The sequence below is a fragment of the Diuraphis noxia genome, unplaced genomic scaffold, assembly GCF_037042655.1.
Source record: "Diuraphis noxia isolate RWA-SAM2 unplaced genomic scaffold, SU_Dnox_SAM2 contig0003, whole genome shotgun sequence".
In the NCBI taxonomy this organism is placed as follows: domain Eukaryota; kingdom Metazoa; phylum Arthropoda; class Insecta; order Hemiptera; family Aphididae; genus Diuraphis; species Diuraphis noxia.
This window is the reverse complement of record NW_028301713.1, coordinates 10,177,925-10,196,651: the sequence shown is the minus strand read 5'-3', so window position 1 is coordinate 10,196,651 and position 18,727 is coordinate 10,177,925. Positions and strand designations below refer to the sequence as shown.

General features: G+C 29.2%; 2 protein-coding genes across 3 annotated transcripts in view; both read right to left on the bottom strand.

Moving 5' to 3' along the window:
* LOC107166379 (protogenin B-like) overlaps positions 1 to 4,006 on the bottom strand; it is a 31,298-nt gene extending 27,292 nt beyond the window's left edge. Inside the window, exon 1 of the mRNA XM_015515019.2 lies at positions 3,389 to 4,006. Coding sequence (XP_015370505.2) covers positions 3,389 to 3,461 — 73 coding nt within the window. The 5' untranslated portion in view covers positions 3,462 to 4,006. The remainder of the gene's footprint in view (positions 1 to 3,388) is intronic.
* Positions 4,007 to 8,791: 4,785 nt separating this feature from the next.
* On the bottom strand, positions 8,792 to 17,441 carry LOC107166383 (godzilla E3 ubiquitin protein ligase). Of its 2 annotated transcripts, none has more exons than XM_015515028.2 (10): positions 17,041 to 17,441; positions 16,614 to 16,703; positions 13,917 to 14,109; positions 13,666 to 13,846; positions 12,587 to 12,689; positions 11,461 to 11,572; positions 10,620 to 10,794; positions 10,341 to 10,558; positions 10,084 to 10,282; positions 8,792 to 10,016 (listed from the first exon to the last, which is right to left on the bottom strand). In XM_015515028.2, the coding sequence occupies exons 3-10, from the start codon at positions 14,073 to 14,075 to the stop codon at positions 9,937 to 9,939; spliced, it is 1,227 nt and encodes a 408-aa protein (XP_015370514.1). In that variant the 5' UTR covers positions 14,076 to 14,109; positions 16,614 to 16,703; positions 17,041 to 17,441; the 3' UTR covers positions 8,792 to 9,936. The 2 variants fall into 2 exon arrangements, with proteins under 2 accessions (XP_015370514.1, XP_015370515.1); XM_015515029.2 differs by lacking the exon at positions 17,041 to 17,441 and adding an exon at positions 16,765 to 16,986.
* Between the last annotated feature and the right edge of the window lie 1,286 nt (positions 17,442 to 18,727).

Genomic DNA, 18,727 nt, shown 5'->3' with positions numbered 1-18,727 from the left:
TAAAATTCAGGACACTATACGTAGCGAACATAAATCAGAAAATCGGATACATTTCTGAACAAGAAAAATCATGAAAAAAAAAGATGATGAAATAAAAATGCGTTTTGAGTCATCAATATAATTTTAATATTAATGGTATAGAATGGAGTGTTCACTGCAGATTAAATATACTGTATAACTATAACACAATATTATTGAGTTGGCATCTCCAGTAGAACCCAACCCTCGCCACCAGTCATACATAACCTTTGTTAAGTCCCACACCCGTGGTGAGGTATAGGTGGCCTATAACACAATATCAGAGATCCAAAGAAACCAGTTTTCCATTTGGACCAACAATAAATCGTTTCTTTTCAGCAGATCTATACCGGTGCGCATTTTGCCGACAGTTTTATGCAGCTGTTCTTTTTTTGGCAATAATAACAAGCGCACACGATACAACCTCCGGCAAAATCCCTCGAGAAGATAAACAAATACCTAACTCTCTTATAAACGCTACTACATTGGCTACTGCGTTACAATTTAAATGTTCAATATCACCAATGTAAAATATAAATTTTAATGCACAATATTTTGTAAAATATGAAATAATCATATATTTAATGTAAATTATTTTTTAATGATTTGGTTAATATTAATTTGTTGCGTTAAATATATTTTTACAATTTCATTTACACCTCAAAAACTATTTGTAGAGATAAGTAACTATTAATAATATTGGTACTTCATTGCCAACCAACTAGAGGGATTATAATTCTATAGATTATAAATGAATCTTAGAACAACAAAAAAATAGTAAAAATACAAAAAACTATGATTTATATAAATTTAATATGACGTGTTAAAATTTTTAATTGATGTTAAAATAATTTTCTATATTGTATATTGTACTTCTAAATTAGGGTTTCACGATCGTGAAAATAAACTCGCCCTTTAAGACGCTTTACTGCTTTAGTATTATATCCACGACGCGCGACGCCTTAAATGTGTCGTGTAACGTACAACATTGCAAATTTGAGTTTAGCAGAATCAATATTGTGTTAGCTTGAAGTTTTATAACAATTTATAGGTTAATTCATGATATTCAAAATGTTAACAACACAAAATTGATTCTGCTAAGTAGACGTTTATAAGATACATGCGGATGAGGCGTCTTCAAACTTGGTAATAAAATTAAGTGTTTAGAAATCTCTACTTCATTAATTATTTATACATTTATATAGTTAAAACATTTTTCATTTAAATAAAAATAAATACAATTAACATTACCATCCGGGATTATAACAGTAAATTAATTGTTTTAAATATGGGAATTATTTAGAAAATATTTGTTTTCTTATTGATTATCTACTGCACTACTATTTTTTATGACACTATCTTTATTCCAGTTTTCAGGTGATAAATTCATCATGTATGGCTCATTGTTAAAAGTATATTATATATTTTAACTTAAGAAAATTTTTAACGTTAGGTATTTGTATTTCGTAAAACAACTCACCGTATACACTATATAATCTCCAAAAATGTTCACGTTTATTTTCTTGGTATATTTAAATAATTTACTTTAGATTTTTCGTGTGAGAGAGGATTATAAATTATAATATAGCTATAATATACCTAACCTTTATTTTTATTAGTTCAATGCTTTGAAAAAATTATAAAATGATCAAGTTGTGCATACTATGTAAATGCAACTTAATGTCAAAGAAATACTTATATTTAAATATAAGACATATACTTAACCTTCGATTTGTCAATAAAACCTCAGTTCAGTTATTGATTAAAAATGTAGGTACTCCCGGCAACCCCCGCCAATAACTATAAGTAATAAGTAATAACCCCCCAAGACAACCATTATACATAGTAATATGATTAGGTATGTATGTTTTTCAGTAATATTATTCGTTTGTTGTTAAATTCTACCTATACCTAGTAATATTATATGTATATGTATAAATGTTATATGATAGAGCTTTTTTTATAATATTTAGGAACCAGTACCACTAAATAAAAATATTTACATTATTTTGTGCATAAAGTCATCATGTACCCACCTAACACAGCTTGGTTGGACTTTGAAATATTAGAAATTCGCAAACATTGAGATAATACTATGTTTGAAGAGGAAAAATACACAAGGAGACCCTGCAAAAATAATAATATATACATGGATAACAGTCTGATCCCTGGGGAATCATGCTCAATATGATTAGAACTATTACATAAGTATAATATATCTACGAATGAGAATAAATATCACTTTTCAAAACATCAAACAATATATGTAAGTTTTGTGGTAAAGCTGATGACCTCAACTAACAATGATATAATAACATTAAATTGAAGAACAATTTATGATGTAAAATAGTCATGTTAGACTAGGACACTAGGTAACTCGTAAAGTCGTAACCCTAAGAAATTAAATATTTGTTGGAGGTATGTAAATACGGGATTTTCTTAACACGAGTTAATAAATGTACACAGTTTGATGACGCAATCGTTTGCAATTTGTAAACTGAAATCGACTAGTCTTTGTATACATAATATTATTATTATTATAAAACACGTATTAAACGGCAAACGGTGCTGGATGACGACAATTTATTGTCGTCTGCGGCCTGCGTGCTGAGATAACAGCCAACCTACTAACATTTGAACATTTCAGTCGAGTAATCGATAGTTTATTGAATCGTTAAAAGTTGGAGGGGGGCGGGGGAGGAAAATGAATATAGGTAGATAGAGCCGATAGAGGTGTATATTCAATATTATAATTTATAATATCGATATCAGATCGAAAAGTCCAATCGGCGGCAGGCCGGTCGCGCAGACTACAACGGTAGGAAAACACGTTGAATTACTACGAGGGTAAACATATTTCTTTCAGAAGGCGATAACCGAATAATGGAATACCGCTGCAACAGACGGACGATAAGTGACGTTTTACGAATTTCGACATTCCTAGACAAACCGCATGGCTCGATTATGGTCACACTACACTTGGCCCAGCGCCGTTATCACGTGCGGCTGAATAACAATAATAGTAATTATCATTTATCTCGCGATAAAGATTCATTCAGTCACAGCGTTCTATACTCGGGAACGGGATGATAACAATATTATTAGATAGGCATGAGCCCATCGTCGAACTGAATACCGAAAGGCCAAGTCATTTCACCACGAGTAGGTGGCGTAAGACTAGCTGGTGGCGACGACTGCCGTAATAATATATTATAATAACATGTTATCACGCAACGTGATTCTTATGAATTTATTTATACACTTTAGGCTCAAAATCTTAACAGAAGTATTATTATTGACCGCTGATGATAATGATCTTTAATCTTTATATCTACAAACAACGTGATTAAAATCGTGTTTGAGTACTCACCGACACTGCCGATCGTTGACAAGTGCAGCAACAGGACCAGAACGATGACGGCGGACGTGGTGGCGGTCGCCATGGAGGCACATCGGACCGACTATCTCTTGTTCACCACCTCCAAAGCCGAAGGGACGATGACGGCGTCGGACGGACGCTGACGTCGAGACTTCTGGTACCACCAGCGTTCCGCGGACTCCTGCAGTTGTAGCAACCGCTCCACCAGCGAGTCGTCCGGACAGACACGGTCTTCACTGCATCGACGTACGCCACTCCGAATGGTCTGGGACGAGGCCGTCGTTTTGGTCGTCTTCGCTTGCCGCCACTGAACGAAACTACACTACGCGTCTGCTCCGGATCACTATATCGTGGTCGCGCCAACGAGATAAGGGTCTACAGTTAACTGGGGGATTTCACACAATGTTTTTTGACGCTCGTCGGATACGGCTGACGATGGGCAGTGAAAATGATCGGAAAAACGTAAAAATCTTGACTTTGAATTTATCTTGTTTAATTCTGTTAATATATATAAAAAAAAAAAAAACGTGCACCGAACGGACACTACGGTGACGACCGATGCGCGCGCATTCACACACTGTCACGGCACTACGGCAATAATATTATTGTCACACGCGCGCGCACTCACTCGCGCACTCACACACAAACAAGTGCGCACGCGCACACGGCTATAAACACTGTCTCTGTGTACGAGAGCAGCGCGTGCGCGCGCACCCTACAAACCATGCAATACCCCGAATATTATTATTTATTATTAATATTATTGTTGTTGTTGTCTGAACGTTTGGCAGCGGTGAGTGGGAGGAGGGGGGCGTTCGAGAATTTCGCAAACGACCAACGACGAGCGAGAAGATAAAGAAATTGCAGGTCGAAAACGACGTGATCTAGCGGTGATTTGGATGCAATTCCGATATCGGCTTTGTTATATGGGATTTGCGACGTCTTCCCATTCCGAATTCCGATACGCGCGGGAGGGTTTCCAATAATTTCCAAATGTCAACGACGTCGATTATGTTTTTGTATCACGCTAAAACGATGCATTCACAGATCACAATTCACGAGATTTTCACAACAATAGAAAAAAAAATGCGAAAAATACGCACCTCGCAGTATATAGTACCTACTCGCGTGGCTTAAAATATTGTACTTAAATTTAAATAGTTCAATGCTATAATAGAATATATTAAATAATATGTATATACTAAAATTTATATTTCAAAACCACAGCAGCAGCTGCCTAGCTCCATTTCGATCTTATCACGATACCTTATTGTGTGATAAGATAATTCGATGGGCCATGAACTCGGCATGTTGTTTATAACAATGCAATGGGTTGTGGGTACACCAAGGTCGCCATACGAATACAAACGCATGCGCACACCACTCACACTGCACCAATACCCAATATGATTAAAATGAATTATCAGGAATTCAGGACTATCAGGTACACAAATTAATAATCACATCATAATAACGCATGGTTAAATCGTATGGACCACAGAGATAAGGTGGTACGCGACCAGCTGCCAAGGAAAATAACTTTTATTAAACTTTTATTAAGTATACTTGATCAATGTCCTACGTTCTAATTATATTATAAACAATTTGAAATCGCGATTCTACTCAATAGATGAAGCCGCATACAATCGATACCGCTATCAATAATTATTGTTAAATAATTTTAATAAAACGAGATCGGATGCAGTTAATTCTTGAAATATTTTAAAATACAATTTAAAAAAAAAAGCAGGCAAGTGGCACGTGTCTGCTGTACAGTAATATGTGTCGAATATGTCACTATGCATATTTTATAATTATAATATTATAATTTGTTACTATATTAAAGTAATTTATTTTACTATTAATAATCAACAGTATATATAATTTAGATTATTAGATTACAGTATGGATTGTTTATGAAAAATGAAAAAATAATTTGAAAATGTTTGATATTTAATGAATTTTGTCAATATTTTAATTTTTAGTGCTTATGAAAAAATCATGTCTACGTGTCTTTAATATTTTTTTAACCACAATTAAAAAATTTACGATGAACTTTGTAATAGATTTTTAGACTGTTTGCCAAAACTGCAAAAGGAACATATTTTTATCAATATTTATAGACAAAAAAAATGTTAATTATTACAATTTTGTATTACAATACATGTCAATTATACGATGTTATAAAAAGTGTATATCGGTAAATAATTATGTGTGTTTAAACTATATTATAGTTCTATATCACGGTGATCGAAGATGCGTTTTCTACAAATTTGTTACAACGGTGATGACAGGTGAAGCATATCATGTATGTTCGAGGGTTGTCGTTTATTACGCACGAAAAACGAATAATGAGAATTTGTTCATTTAAAATATTATAATATTAACTTCAATTAAGAAAATATTCTTTACAAAGCACTTTTACAAAAACAATGTGTTAATAAAGGAAAATATAACAATTATTTTTTCAATCGATCGGAAAAATTGAAGATGATTTAACCTTCCTCTGAATTTCCACCAATGAATTAACGAAGGTAAATTACATAACAAGATCCCCTGTGGCCTATATATTGTTTAAAAAATTAATATATTTCCGAAGACTTGGCCTAAAAAACATTCCAAATAATTAATCAAATCCTATTTAACATTGTAAATAGACGACGGCGCTATGTGTAGGCAATTTAAGGCCATCATTAGTTTATCGTTTAAATTTTAAATAATATTTAAAAAATGTGTGGAAAATGTCACGTTATTTTTTCTCAGAACAAGTATTGTCATTAGTGCCAAATTACCTTTGGATAATTTTATTCTATGATCTATCTATTTGTGTAATCGCTTTTCAATAACATGACGACAAAATAGATTGTCCTAAATACATACGATTTGGTTTGAGAGGAGGTAGGCGCCTACACTGACACATCTCCGTTTCGTCTTTCTCTATATATTCTCCGACAGGTGATATATTGTTATGCTGATATTTAACCTAACCTTCGTCAAATTTCAACCGATGATTAGTTTTTGGCTATATTTAGAATGTAATCAATTATAAATATTATACTAATGTCAAGTCGAAAGTGGAGAATTATTTATTTATTATAACATGTCAGACTTTTTTGATGTTATATTTTTAAAACAAAATATTTTATAATAAATAATATGTATAATACCTACGCGTCATACACATATAATATAATAACTCTATTAAAAGATGTCAAATGTGATTAGCTAAGCTTAGATGTAAGTTTCCAGCCCATCTTAAAGTTTAAATTAATTTATTTCCATATTTATGGTTTTAAAATAACCTAACTGATCTAAGCGTAATTGCTATGTAAAATTTTGAAGCAAAATCGTTAAGTATTGAAGATATTCTAGATAATTTTGCACAACAATAGAATGTTAAAAATAAATTAAATGTATTATATTATTATAAAAAAATATCCCAATTTTAATAAACTATTATTAGAATGACAAAGTAATATCATTATTATAATTCCAATTAAATTAATGCGTTTCATTTTTATCTTATAAGTATTGCATTTATTGTTTTAATAAAAATACTTGCCGTGTTAGTCTGTTGTTATTTTTAATTAGTATTACAAAATATATTTATTGTAAATTAAACATTTTTTAAGGTTTACATTACTTTATAGTTATTATATATTTTATATCAATATTAATTGCATGCTTATTTTTTGGTGTAATTTTAGAGGATGTAATAAATATAAATTAAAAATGTGTTGGCCTCAACCTGACCCACATGGTGCAAAAATTATTGCGTTTATACTATTTGCGTATAATTTAAGTGCTTTTAAAATTTTAAATCTGGGGCTATGCCAAAAAATTAAATTCTAAAAAAATCGAACTACCTACCTAGGAACAACAAAATATTTTGGCTAATCACAAGCACTCCTTTTTTACGGTAATACTTTCAACAACAGTCTATCTTTGTGTCGTACTGTTATATGTTGACGGCTAAAGGTTAGAATGAAGACTGACTTAAGTCTTGAAAACTGCACCTTTGTATATACTTTTTTTATGGGAAACCCTGGTGCCGGTTGGCCGGGTTTATCATGAGTAACGAGGGAATGTCGTACCCACTCGCACCTTAGCTATAGTGCGAGTCATTGTTATTTATTTTATCATTTATTGTTATTGTTACTTACTAGGTGCGTTTTCCCCTCATTAGCTTCTTGAAACTTATTTCTTTACAAATCACCTTTGCTAGTCAACTTTCTCTGACAACAATTTGTGATTATATTGTCAACGTGTTGTTTCGTACGCAGTGTTGATCTTGAGAAAATCCTTTATAGGCGATTCTGTGCCGTTACAATTCACATATCACATAATATGGATGTACAATTACAATTCCTGGTAACATTTTCAGTTCGTAATCTCGCTGAAATTGATATTTTTCAACTGGTAGTGTTTTCCAAAATAACATGTTAATCTTTAGTATATAAAAATCGCAGCTTGCATACCTACCTCTAATTGAAGTGAAACATCTTCATTTTTCAATTTCAACTGCCATAAGATTATTAAGTTAAAAGTTAAATACATTCATTTGATGACGTATCAGTTTACCTTATTCAAATTGTTTTTTAACTCTACAGTTAATTCATCTAAGTGGGTAATGCAGTGTTCAAAATTAAACACTTTGTCAAGTGCTCAAGTCTCAAGTTCAATGTTTATAACTTCACAACACAGATAATGCATAATTTTCTTTTCAACAAATACATTTTTAAGCACTTCCAATTTTTTTACCGAATCCATCTAAAAATCCAATAACTTGAGAAGTGAATGTAGTACGAGCTAGATAAAAAAAAAATGCGGTAAATGGATGACACCCACTGGCGGCCAACCAGTTTGCCAATATCTATAGAATATAAACCAATGAAAATTGTTTTCATTCATAATAATTTGTATGTTATAAAAATAGAATATATAATTTTCCAAGTATTATATTATGACAGATTTATCTATGAAAATAATTTATTGCTTTAAGTATCTAAATCAATGTAAAAATTATAATAAGTTTTGAGTATTAATACATCTATGAAAATTTCAATATTCGAGAATAAAATTTTTCCAATTCAAACAAGAGCATGGCAAAACACCCTTGAATGTGTTTCAGTAATTTTCAAAGAAAGTGGCAAATTGCAATTTAAAATAAAATAACGATTAAATATACAAAATAAATTAATTCCTTTACAACATTGCAGGTCTTGTCTTAAGCAGTACTGGATAAACGAACCAGAGCAGAAGAAGTTATTAAAATAAATATCGATAAATTGCAAATACGATGAAAGGATATTTTACTTGTCTTTAACTTGACAGTAAAATTTTTTAAACAGCTATTTAAACAATTAACTCGCAACATTAAAAAAAAAAAACACATTTCATTGAAAATCAATAGATTAAATCAACAACATTTTATATTTAGTTAAAAATTTAGAAAAAAACCATTAATGTTTCATTTTAGTCATCTTTGAGCTCTCCATTGAGTTATTTAAACAAGAAAAACAAGTTACTTTGTTTATAAATTTTTAAGTCTCTTAGAGTTAGCTATTGAATACTTGAACATTTTCAAAAATGGATTACTGTGAAAATTAAATATAAGATTTAAGAAAAATAAATAATTTATAAAAATTTTTTCTAGAAATAATTAAAAGAAAATAGTTAGAGTAAAATAATGTTTAAATTTAATTTTAATTTTTGAATAGTAGTTATCTACTCAATAAATGTTTTTAAATAGTTTAATAAATGATATTCATTATAATTGTACCATACACAAAATACAATTTAAGGAAAATATAAATGATAATATACATTATAAAAAGTATTTAAATATTTAAAAATATAATGAAAAATAATATAAAAACAATACATAATCTTAAATAAATTATATATCATTCTTGCAGATACATTAAAACTATTTAAACAAAAATATTATTCTTAAACAGAAAATACATATTCTAACAAGCTTATTAAAAAAAAAAAAAAAACAAAAAAAAATTATACACATAATAAGTAAATATAGGATTGACAGAACATTATATCATAAAGTATGTTTGATATTGTCAACTTATCAAAATAGATGAATGTTAAAATTACAAACATAATTATTGAATCTATAATATTTTTTTTACATATATCAATATTAATAACAAAACTATTTTTATAATTATAACAATTATCACATGTTAAATTTATTATTATTATTTTAACTAATACCAGAAAACAAATCATTAAAATAATTTTAAGTATAATATATGAAAATAATTGTTAATGGAGTAAGAATAAAATTTGAAGCTGAGCAGTCTGTTTTTTCATTTTTTGTCTAAGTTAATAAATTGTTTATATTTATTACCAAAAATAATTTATATGATTAAAAAACTTAGCAATAAATCAAAAATCTATGAAAACAATATTTTAACTATGAAAAATAAATCATATTTTGTTACTATTTAAAAGCGATGTGTGATTGATAAAGTCAATAAAAAGAAAATCAAACTTTATTAGGCTTTTTGTTGATAAGCTATTTAAACAATATGGTTTTGCACATTTGTTCTACTTGGTTCAGTGTTGTTCATCAGTTCTGGAGCCAAATTAATTTCTGAATCTGGCATAAAAATATAAATATCAAGTATAAAATATTAAAATATAACCACATTGTTTTTTTCTCTTACTTGACAAAGATGATGAAACCGCTTGGCGGGCGGCTGGTGGTGGATCATACAGATTTTGATAATCTGATAACATTGAGTCTGATGAATCTGTTTGAGATGAAACTGTATCATAGTCTGCATTTGCTACATTGATTGATGATAAGACTGGAGCATGCACTTCAACAGTGTTAGCAGATCTACCGCGTGTAAATATACGTCCCTGTAAAAACAAAAATTGTTGAACATTGTTTATCAACATAAAAATGATTGTTACTTACTCGGAAACTACGGAATGTACCAACACCTAATGAATTTGAATTATTAATACCAGGCGAAACTAATGGAGTCCTGTCATTGGGTTGTTCATCACTATCAGTGTCTGAAGAATATGCCACAGCATGTAGATCTTCATTATTCCCATATACTCGACGTTTACAGATAGGACAAAATCTTCGGTTACGTGTCAACCATGGATCAATACATTTACAGTGATAAGCTATGAACATTTAATGAAACAATTTTTTTATCAAACATAAAATATAAGAATTAATACTTACCATGAGCACATGGCAAAATTCTGAGTTTGTCTCCATCCATATAATCATCTAAACATATGGCACAAGTATCATATGGATCACCTTTCACAAACGTTGAGATCGGAATTTTACGTAGAATAGATGCAGGTAAACGATGTCTAAATGCTCGTCTACGATCTTTAATCCATTTAACTAACTGTAAATTATTCATAATTTGAATATCAAAAATAGCCAATAAAGCAATACATTTTGTTCTCAAACTATTTATAAAAATGTAATGAAATAAACTGTTATTGAAAATTTTATGAAATTTTACTGATAAAATTGTAAATTATTGTAAGTAAACAACTAAAATTTAATATTAGAATTAACTGCCAAAATAATTAATCAAAATTAAATATCTTATTATTTTAAAAATAAAATATGTGTATATAATTATCAGATGTTTTTTTATTGATATAGCTGCAATATTTTATGAGTATTTTGATAAGTGAGTAGTACACCGCAGTGAACACAACATCAAAGACTTTAAAATGCCCTGGTCAAAATATTCACAAGATCCCATTTAAATCAAATCGTTTTGAAAATTTAATACAAATTAAATTTGACAATAGTTTAAAAATTATTTTATTATTGTTAAATTTTAATGTATTTCAACTTGAAATTTAAAAAACTAAAGTTTGGTTCGATTTAAAAAATCCGAGTTCGACCCATCACTAATTTCAAGATAATGTGTCTATGGGTCTCACTGAATAAGCTTGTCTATTTGTTTTTACTATTTGACTATATTAATAATTATACTTTTTATGATAATCTAGTTAATATTTATCCATTAAGGAAAGAACTTATAAATATATATTACCATAAACCCAAGCATTGCGAAGAAACATACCGCAACAATCACAGCAAATGGCAACAATAAATTCAAGTTTATATCAAATGGGGATTGACTGTTGTCTACAATCACATAAAAGCTAAAAAAAAATATATAAATAATATATGTATTATTTAAGAAAAATTAAATCATGCCATATTTTATTAAATATTAATAATGAAAAACATATACTTTCATAGTTTCAAATTATTATATTTTGGCCTGCCGAAAAAATCAAACTTTCAATTTTCAAGAGCCATTTAGTTTTAATACTTAGATATTAAACAATTACAACAAATTGTTTTACAAATGATAACTCTCATAAGTATAAATGGTAATTACATGTGACAATTGAATACAGATAGAGTTATCCTTTAGTTTTAAAATAATATAAAAGTTTGATTTCTAAATAATGACTACTGTACATACAAATTAAATTGAAAGAATCATTATAAATATAATTATTTTATTTTTAGCATGGGTATCATCATTATAAAAATAGGATTTTTCTATTTTTTTTTAGTGACAACCTAAAAATACTTATGTTAATACATTAAAATAAATAACTCTGTGCCCTTTAATATTTTATAATATAATATAAGCTACAGATATCTTTTATTGCAACATAAGAAAAGAAGTTTTTATAGCAATTATTGAATAATGTAAAATTTTGATAATTATCATAAGCTGTATATTTAATACAAAGTTTAATTTTTTAGGTTTTGATAGACAATCTATATCTTATGTTTTAATAGCATTAAAATATTACTGATTAAAATTAAAAAAGCCTTTTTAAACCTGCAATGGTCAGAACAAAATTATAAAGTACCAAGGACCAGGAACAATTTTACATTTTTTAAACAAATTTAAAAAGAAATGTGACTTTGATGTAGCCACTGATGTTTATAAAACTACTGTCAAACATTAGAAGTCATATAGAACTTTAAAAAATGCACACCTATGATGATATTACATGATCAAATTTTGGTTAAAATTCCCAAAAATACTCTTAAATTCCTTTTATCAACAAAAAAGTAGAATCAGAAACTTAATTTTATGAAATTGAATTAATTTAAAAATAAAACCTTATTCACTAAAATATCATAATTATTACCCGTTGTTATAATCATAGTAGTCTCTCAACATAAGCCCAGTGCTATCACCAACAAAAACTGATGGAATCACTATATCACTAGTATTTTTACCATTCATTGGCACTAGTATACAAAAAAGTAAAAATTGATTAGTAATCAAATTAAATGTAGTATTTAGTATTTAGACAACTTGAAATTTTTTTAATTTACTTTCTTAAAGTCTATTAAGATGGATAAACAACATTTTTTTTTAATTTGTCATGTAATTTAATTTAACTTAATAACTTAATAAAAATAGTCGACTCTCTATAAATCAAAACTTTTGGTAATTCAAAGTAATTCCCTTTAAAATCTCACAGTAGTTTGTATAAAAACAATACATTTAGGTACTCTCAGTTAGTGCCGGATCACACTATGCGTTTTGTCGGTTGCCGATAAAACGCAACCGATCGGTAAACGACTGCGACATCCATAATTAACATTAAACCGCATTATCAGGACCAGACTGACCGATTCGGCGAACTGATTTAAAATCGTCAGGAACCGGCCGCAACATGTTGCGGTTGACTTTGCCGATGCGTTTCGGAAAATACCCCAAAACACTTTAGTTAATATTGAGCCGACCACACATGCGGATCATCGGTTGCGGTTTTTTAATATAAATTATAATTTTTTTAAAGTTTAATTAAAATCGGCAACCGATAAAACGCGTAGTGTGGTCGGTCTTCTCGCTTGCGGTTAATCGGGATACATTTTATCGGCAACCGACAAAACGCATAGTGTGATCCGGCACTTATTCATAGTAATTTTAGAGAAAACTAACTGTCAACACTCAGCAATTCAAAGTGTATTCATAAAAATGTATTCCTTATAAATTATAATCTTATCGTAAATAATTCATTTTAAAATTGCGTATAAATATCAAATCTAGATTATTAATTCTGATGACTATCGAATTATTGTCGTAGGTACAATTTTTTTTCATAACACAGTAAATCAAAATTTTTAATAAATCCTATCAACTTCAAAGTATCGAGAGTCGACTGTATCACCATTATTAGTGTTATAAGATTATGTATTGTTTACAATGTTTACATACCAATCAAACTAGAGTTGACATTGAATATAATGGCTAATGTGTAGTTGCTATTTTGAGCGTTCCTCACTTTTACGTCAAAATTACAATTTCCTCTCCTAATTAAGGCAAACCAACTCCCACTTTGGGGCGGAGATTCAATTTTAGAACAACCATCTTCAGGGTTAGCAGCCAAAATGTAACCCTAAAATAATATAAAAATTAAAATAAATATGCATTTAGATTTTGAGTTCATCTATAAATAATTGAAATACTTTAATGCCATCTGAAGGTATATCCGCTCCAAAAAGGGATGGCGCATCAGAAAACTCTAAATCTAGCTGTTGTTGTTTTCTGTTATATATGTTGATTTCACATTTTATTGTAGACACAAAGGCTATTAAGGCAATAAATGCCATTTCCTTTTTAAACATTTTTGATAAAAATTGTACAACATCTGATACGCAACTAAAACAATTAAAAATAAAATAAAGACTTGCATTTTACCAAATATACAGGATTAATTATTATGAACTATTACTTTTTAATATTAAATGAAAGAGCAAATAAGTTATCATTAAATCACAATTTTTGGAGGATTAAGTAAAGAATTAAAATACACAATGTGTCCCTGGAGAATTGTATATGTATACACATTTATAAACGTTATTGTTAGTGGCCAACTGGACATGGAATCTCTTGTGGTTAAATTGGAGAAGTTTATTGAATATTTAAACTTTCAAATTTTTGTGTAATGATGCATTTATGATAGACTAAAACACTGCAATAATCGGATATAGACAGATAAATTGGAGTTTTTAAATTTATGTAAAGGATTGATGCTTAGGTTTTACCCCATTTTTTTAAATTTTGAAGACATAATTTACCTTATAATTGTATTTTATTATAAATTGATGTTTTTAAGGTTTATTTCGGATTTTAAAAATGAACATAGTACTGCAGAAGGAATAGTCAAATTTGTTGAATTATTTTTCAATCTGTCTTGTATGTTCTGAACCCATTAGTCTTTTGTCTAATATTATTCCCATGTATTGAGTAATTTTTTGAATACGGATTGGTTTATCATACTAGATTTTTGGATAGATAGGAATATTCAAAATATGTTTATAATAATTTATTTTAGGATTTGTATGTTGGTATTCTGGTCTTGTCTTGTCATAGTGACTAGCCGGTAACTTAACTTCACAAGCTGTACCAATACTTAATTGTAGAGATGTTACGAACCATAATATTTAAGGTCAAACCGAACAAAACTCTTCAAATATTTTATCGAACGCAAACCGAACATTAAAAGTTAAATTGGATATTATTTTATTTAATATTTATTTATTTATTTATTTATTTATTTATTTATCATTTAGCCACCATACCACAGAATTATTGAATAAAGATTTTACAACTAATTACTTAAATACTTTAAATACTTTAATAGTTAATAATTATTATGCATGAGATTTTTAATTTTTAATTATTAATATGATGATAATACTGATAAGAATAAGAAAAGCGAAAAACATCAATATTTAAAACAAGTAAACATTAAACAACTAATATTAATCTATTAATTATTAATTATTTTATAATAATTTATAATTTTAGCTGTTACTCCGACTTTTATTTTTATTTCTCTGGTTCGAATATCGAACGGAACTATTAGATATTTGGTTCGGTTCGATTATTTGGAATTTTCAGTTCGGTTTTCAAACTGAACCGAACACCCAGAGTTTGGTTCAAAAATCGAACAGTTCGTAACATCTTTACTTAATTGTAAATTTTTTCTCATAAGGTTGCAGTATTATTCTTAGTTCTGTTAGACATAATGACATATTCTTTATTAAAACATTCTGATTTTTTCAATGTTCAGTTGTTCTTTAGTAAACTAATAAGTAATAACTTAAATGTTTTTATGTTTAGTTTTAATTTTAAGTTAACTACTCTTTGGTCATTATTTGCCATTTTGTCATCTTTTTCATCCCTAGATTCCTCTCTTTATTATTGTGGCAAGGTGTTATAACTGTAAATATATTGTTTGTTTTTTTTGTGTGTACTTTTAAACAATAAAATTTTGAATATTTACAGCAGTCTATAATATTTTGATCAAATCGGATCGGTACAATAAGTATAAGTATCAATTGTATTACTTTAATTTACTCTAAGTTAATATATTATTTAATTATGCTGAGTAAATAAATTAAATTAAAGCTGCTTTACTTTAAATATGTACACATAGTATCCCAACCACTTAATAATTAGTACTGATGTACCGGACATGTTAGAATTTAATTCATCTAATCTAAATAATTAATTTAAAATTATCCAATATTATACACAACAATTGTAGCATTGATTAGAATAATAGCCAATACCACAGGTTTCCAACCTACGACCTGCGAGTAGGTTTTTTTCTAACAAGCTTTTCAAAATGGCTTCTGCCAAGCTAATTGATGGTTTTAAAATTAAATAATTACTAAAAACAATCTTATATATTTTAAATTTGATTAAGTCTCAATCGCTATAAAAAAATTTAGCTCGACGTAAAAAAAGGTTGGAGACCCCTGGATTATATTGTTAGTGTTATATTCTTATATTATATTCTATACTTTAATATGTTATCTTATCAGCTAATCATATTTTTTTAAAGTGCAGTAAAATGTTAATATTTACATACTAAGAAAAAGTAAGTTCACTAAACCACATTGAGCAAAATTACTGGATTCTAACATTGATGGTGTACTCGATTTAAGTCATTAATATGTAATCATTTTTTTTTCTTATTCAAGTTAAAATACTTCTATTATCATTTAAAGCTTCAATGATTGGCAATAATGTGTAGGAAAAATATATTATTCAATATTAATTGTCAATGTGACATTATTGCGCTAACATTGCATAGGCCAATAAATTTAAATTAGACAATATCATATAAATGTATTCAGAAACCATTTATTTACTTATTTTCTGGCAAATTGTTACAGCAATTCTAGGCATACAATTTGTAACTGGCAGTTGAAATAAATCTGACCTTCTACGGAAATCATGATCTGCGAAAAAAAAAAAATGTTGTAAATAATCGACAAAGATGTCAGTAGTGGCGAGCATAACTGGGACCAGTATTTCTGTCACCGATGACAATTGTGACAACTAACTCTTAGCAGTAATAATAACAACAACAAAGTTTGACATTTTTACAAGATGTCATCGAATGTGGACAATAGCTCTCGTAGCTACAAGAATATCACGGTCTGCAGCTACACACACCACCAGCTGAATGCAGAGCTAGTATTGTCCAAACACGTTACAATAGTCGTGCACGAATATTTTGCCGAAAAAATCATTGATCGTGATATTATAGGTATTGTAGGTGTACAAGAAACTGACCTTGACTTGCAGTTCGAATCACTGAAACCAGCGCTCGACAACGGGCGCTCGTACTGAAAACTTAAGTCGGTGCGACGTGTATGATGTCAATATTTTGGACGGCCAAAGAGGAAAATCGTACGTGCTATCGCAGTGCTGCGGTATGACGCTAACATCTACGGTATACATACAATACACTATAAAATCTACACGGAACAAAAACAACGGACAGAGGCGATAACAACTACTAGGATGGACGGCCCCCCACCGGGCGAGAGGAGACAATAAACGTTGAAACGCAAATCGAAGAAAACAACAGGACGACTAGGACGAGCAACTTGCTGCGGTTGTCGATCACGCGAATAATAATAATTATAATTAATAAAAATATATGTTGTATATTATTATTATTGAAATGATTATCAGATAATACAAGTAATAATAATAATAATAATAATAATAATAATACAATATATAAGTAAATAGGCGACGTTCACGACTGACCGAGTTGTCTGTTATCACATCGTCGAGCCGTAGTGCGCAGCCGTGGCTGCAGTCAATGTTATTGCCTGATGGTACCTACCATTTTCTTTAATCATTATTTGATTCTGCCTTGTGCACCGCATCTGGCCATCTGGATATACTTAATATCTATGCGTGTATGCGTCTGGGTCTCCGGGAGCCTAATCATAAACCTAAATGCCTTTTATAATATTTTGTTCCGTTTCTATGATTTTATCAGCATATTAGACTCCATTGTCTGGCGTGGTTAAGTGGGTTGCACGTAATGTGCATAGACGATGGACGTAATATTTATTGTAAAAAAAATGACTTTGGACCGCGCAAAGACAGAGTAATCAAAATATGTCGATGTCGAATATTATATAAAATATATTGTCGAGCAATTATTATTGTTATTATTACAAATTGGACAGAGCTATCCGATGTAAATCTTGGAAGAAGCAATGGTTCTATTCCATGACAAATATGTTGTCATATGTTGACAACCGGCGTTTTAAAAATATAAAACTCAACATTTACTGCACTGATATTTCTTTGATCTTCAACTTTAAAGCGTGAACTTTAATTGGAAACTTTCATATTACTTTAATACTCTTCATCAGTAATCAAAGTTTTTTTAGCCATGTTTATACAAAATCATGGTGCAATATTGCAATGTAAAAGGCTGTAGCACTGTAACATCAGGACAGCTGGGAATTGAGATGCACAAAAATGTTCAAGTGTTTTTTAATGAATTATAATTATATGTAAAACATAAAATATTAATAGTTTATTATTACAAAACTTTTTTGAAAAATGTTGTATTACATTTTCAAGTATTTTGATCGAACGAAATATTTTGAGAACAATAATTTAAAATAATTTAAAAAGTTTGTATGTCTATTAATACCTTAAAGGCTGAAAATGGTCGCAATATTGCGAAAATTGTATGATACATAGAAATCGCAAAATTTTCTACAGTTGGCACATTTAGTGAAAATTTCATTAATATACGGTAATTTTTTTAGAGTTATACAAAAAAACAAAACTGATTTTTTTTTTAATCGACTTTACGTAAAAGTTTTAGTTTTTCTTTAATATTTTGTTTATTCTTCCACCGGTTTTGAAAATAATCGGACATTTTAGATTCTGAACGAAGTGTACAGCATAACTAGTCGAAATAATGCTTCGATTTAAAACTTTGGGG

Bases quoted from the DNA above. Each gene is read 5' to 3' on its own strand.
- LOC107166383 (XM_015515028.2), bottom strand. From the start codon at position 14,075: ATGTTTAAAAAGGAAATGGCATTTATTGCCTTAATAGCCTTTGTGTCT. The intron at 12,690-13,665 runs GTATGTAAACAT...TTTGTATACTAG, and splicing joins TGTCAACTCTAGTTTGATTG to TGCCAATGAATGGTAAAAAT. The intron at 10,017-10,083 runs GTAAGAGAAAAA...TTTTTATGCCAG, and splicing joins GGTTTCATCATCTTTGTCAA to ATTCAGAAATTAATTTGGCT.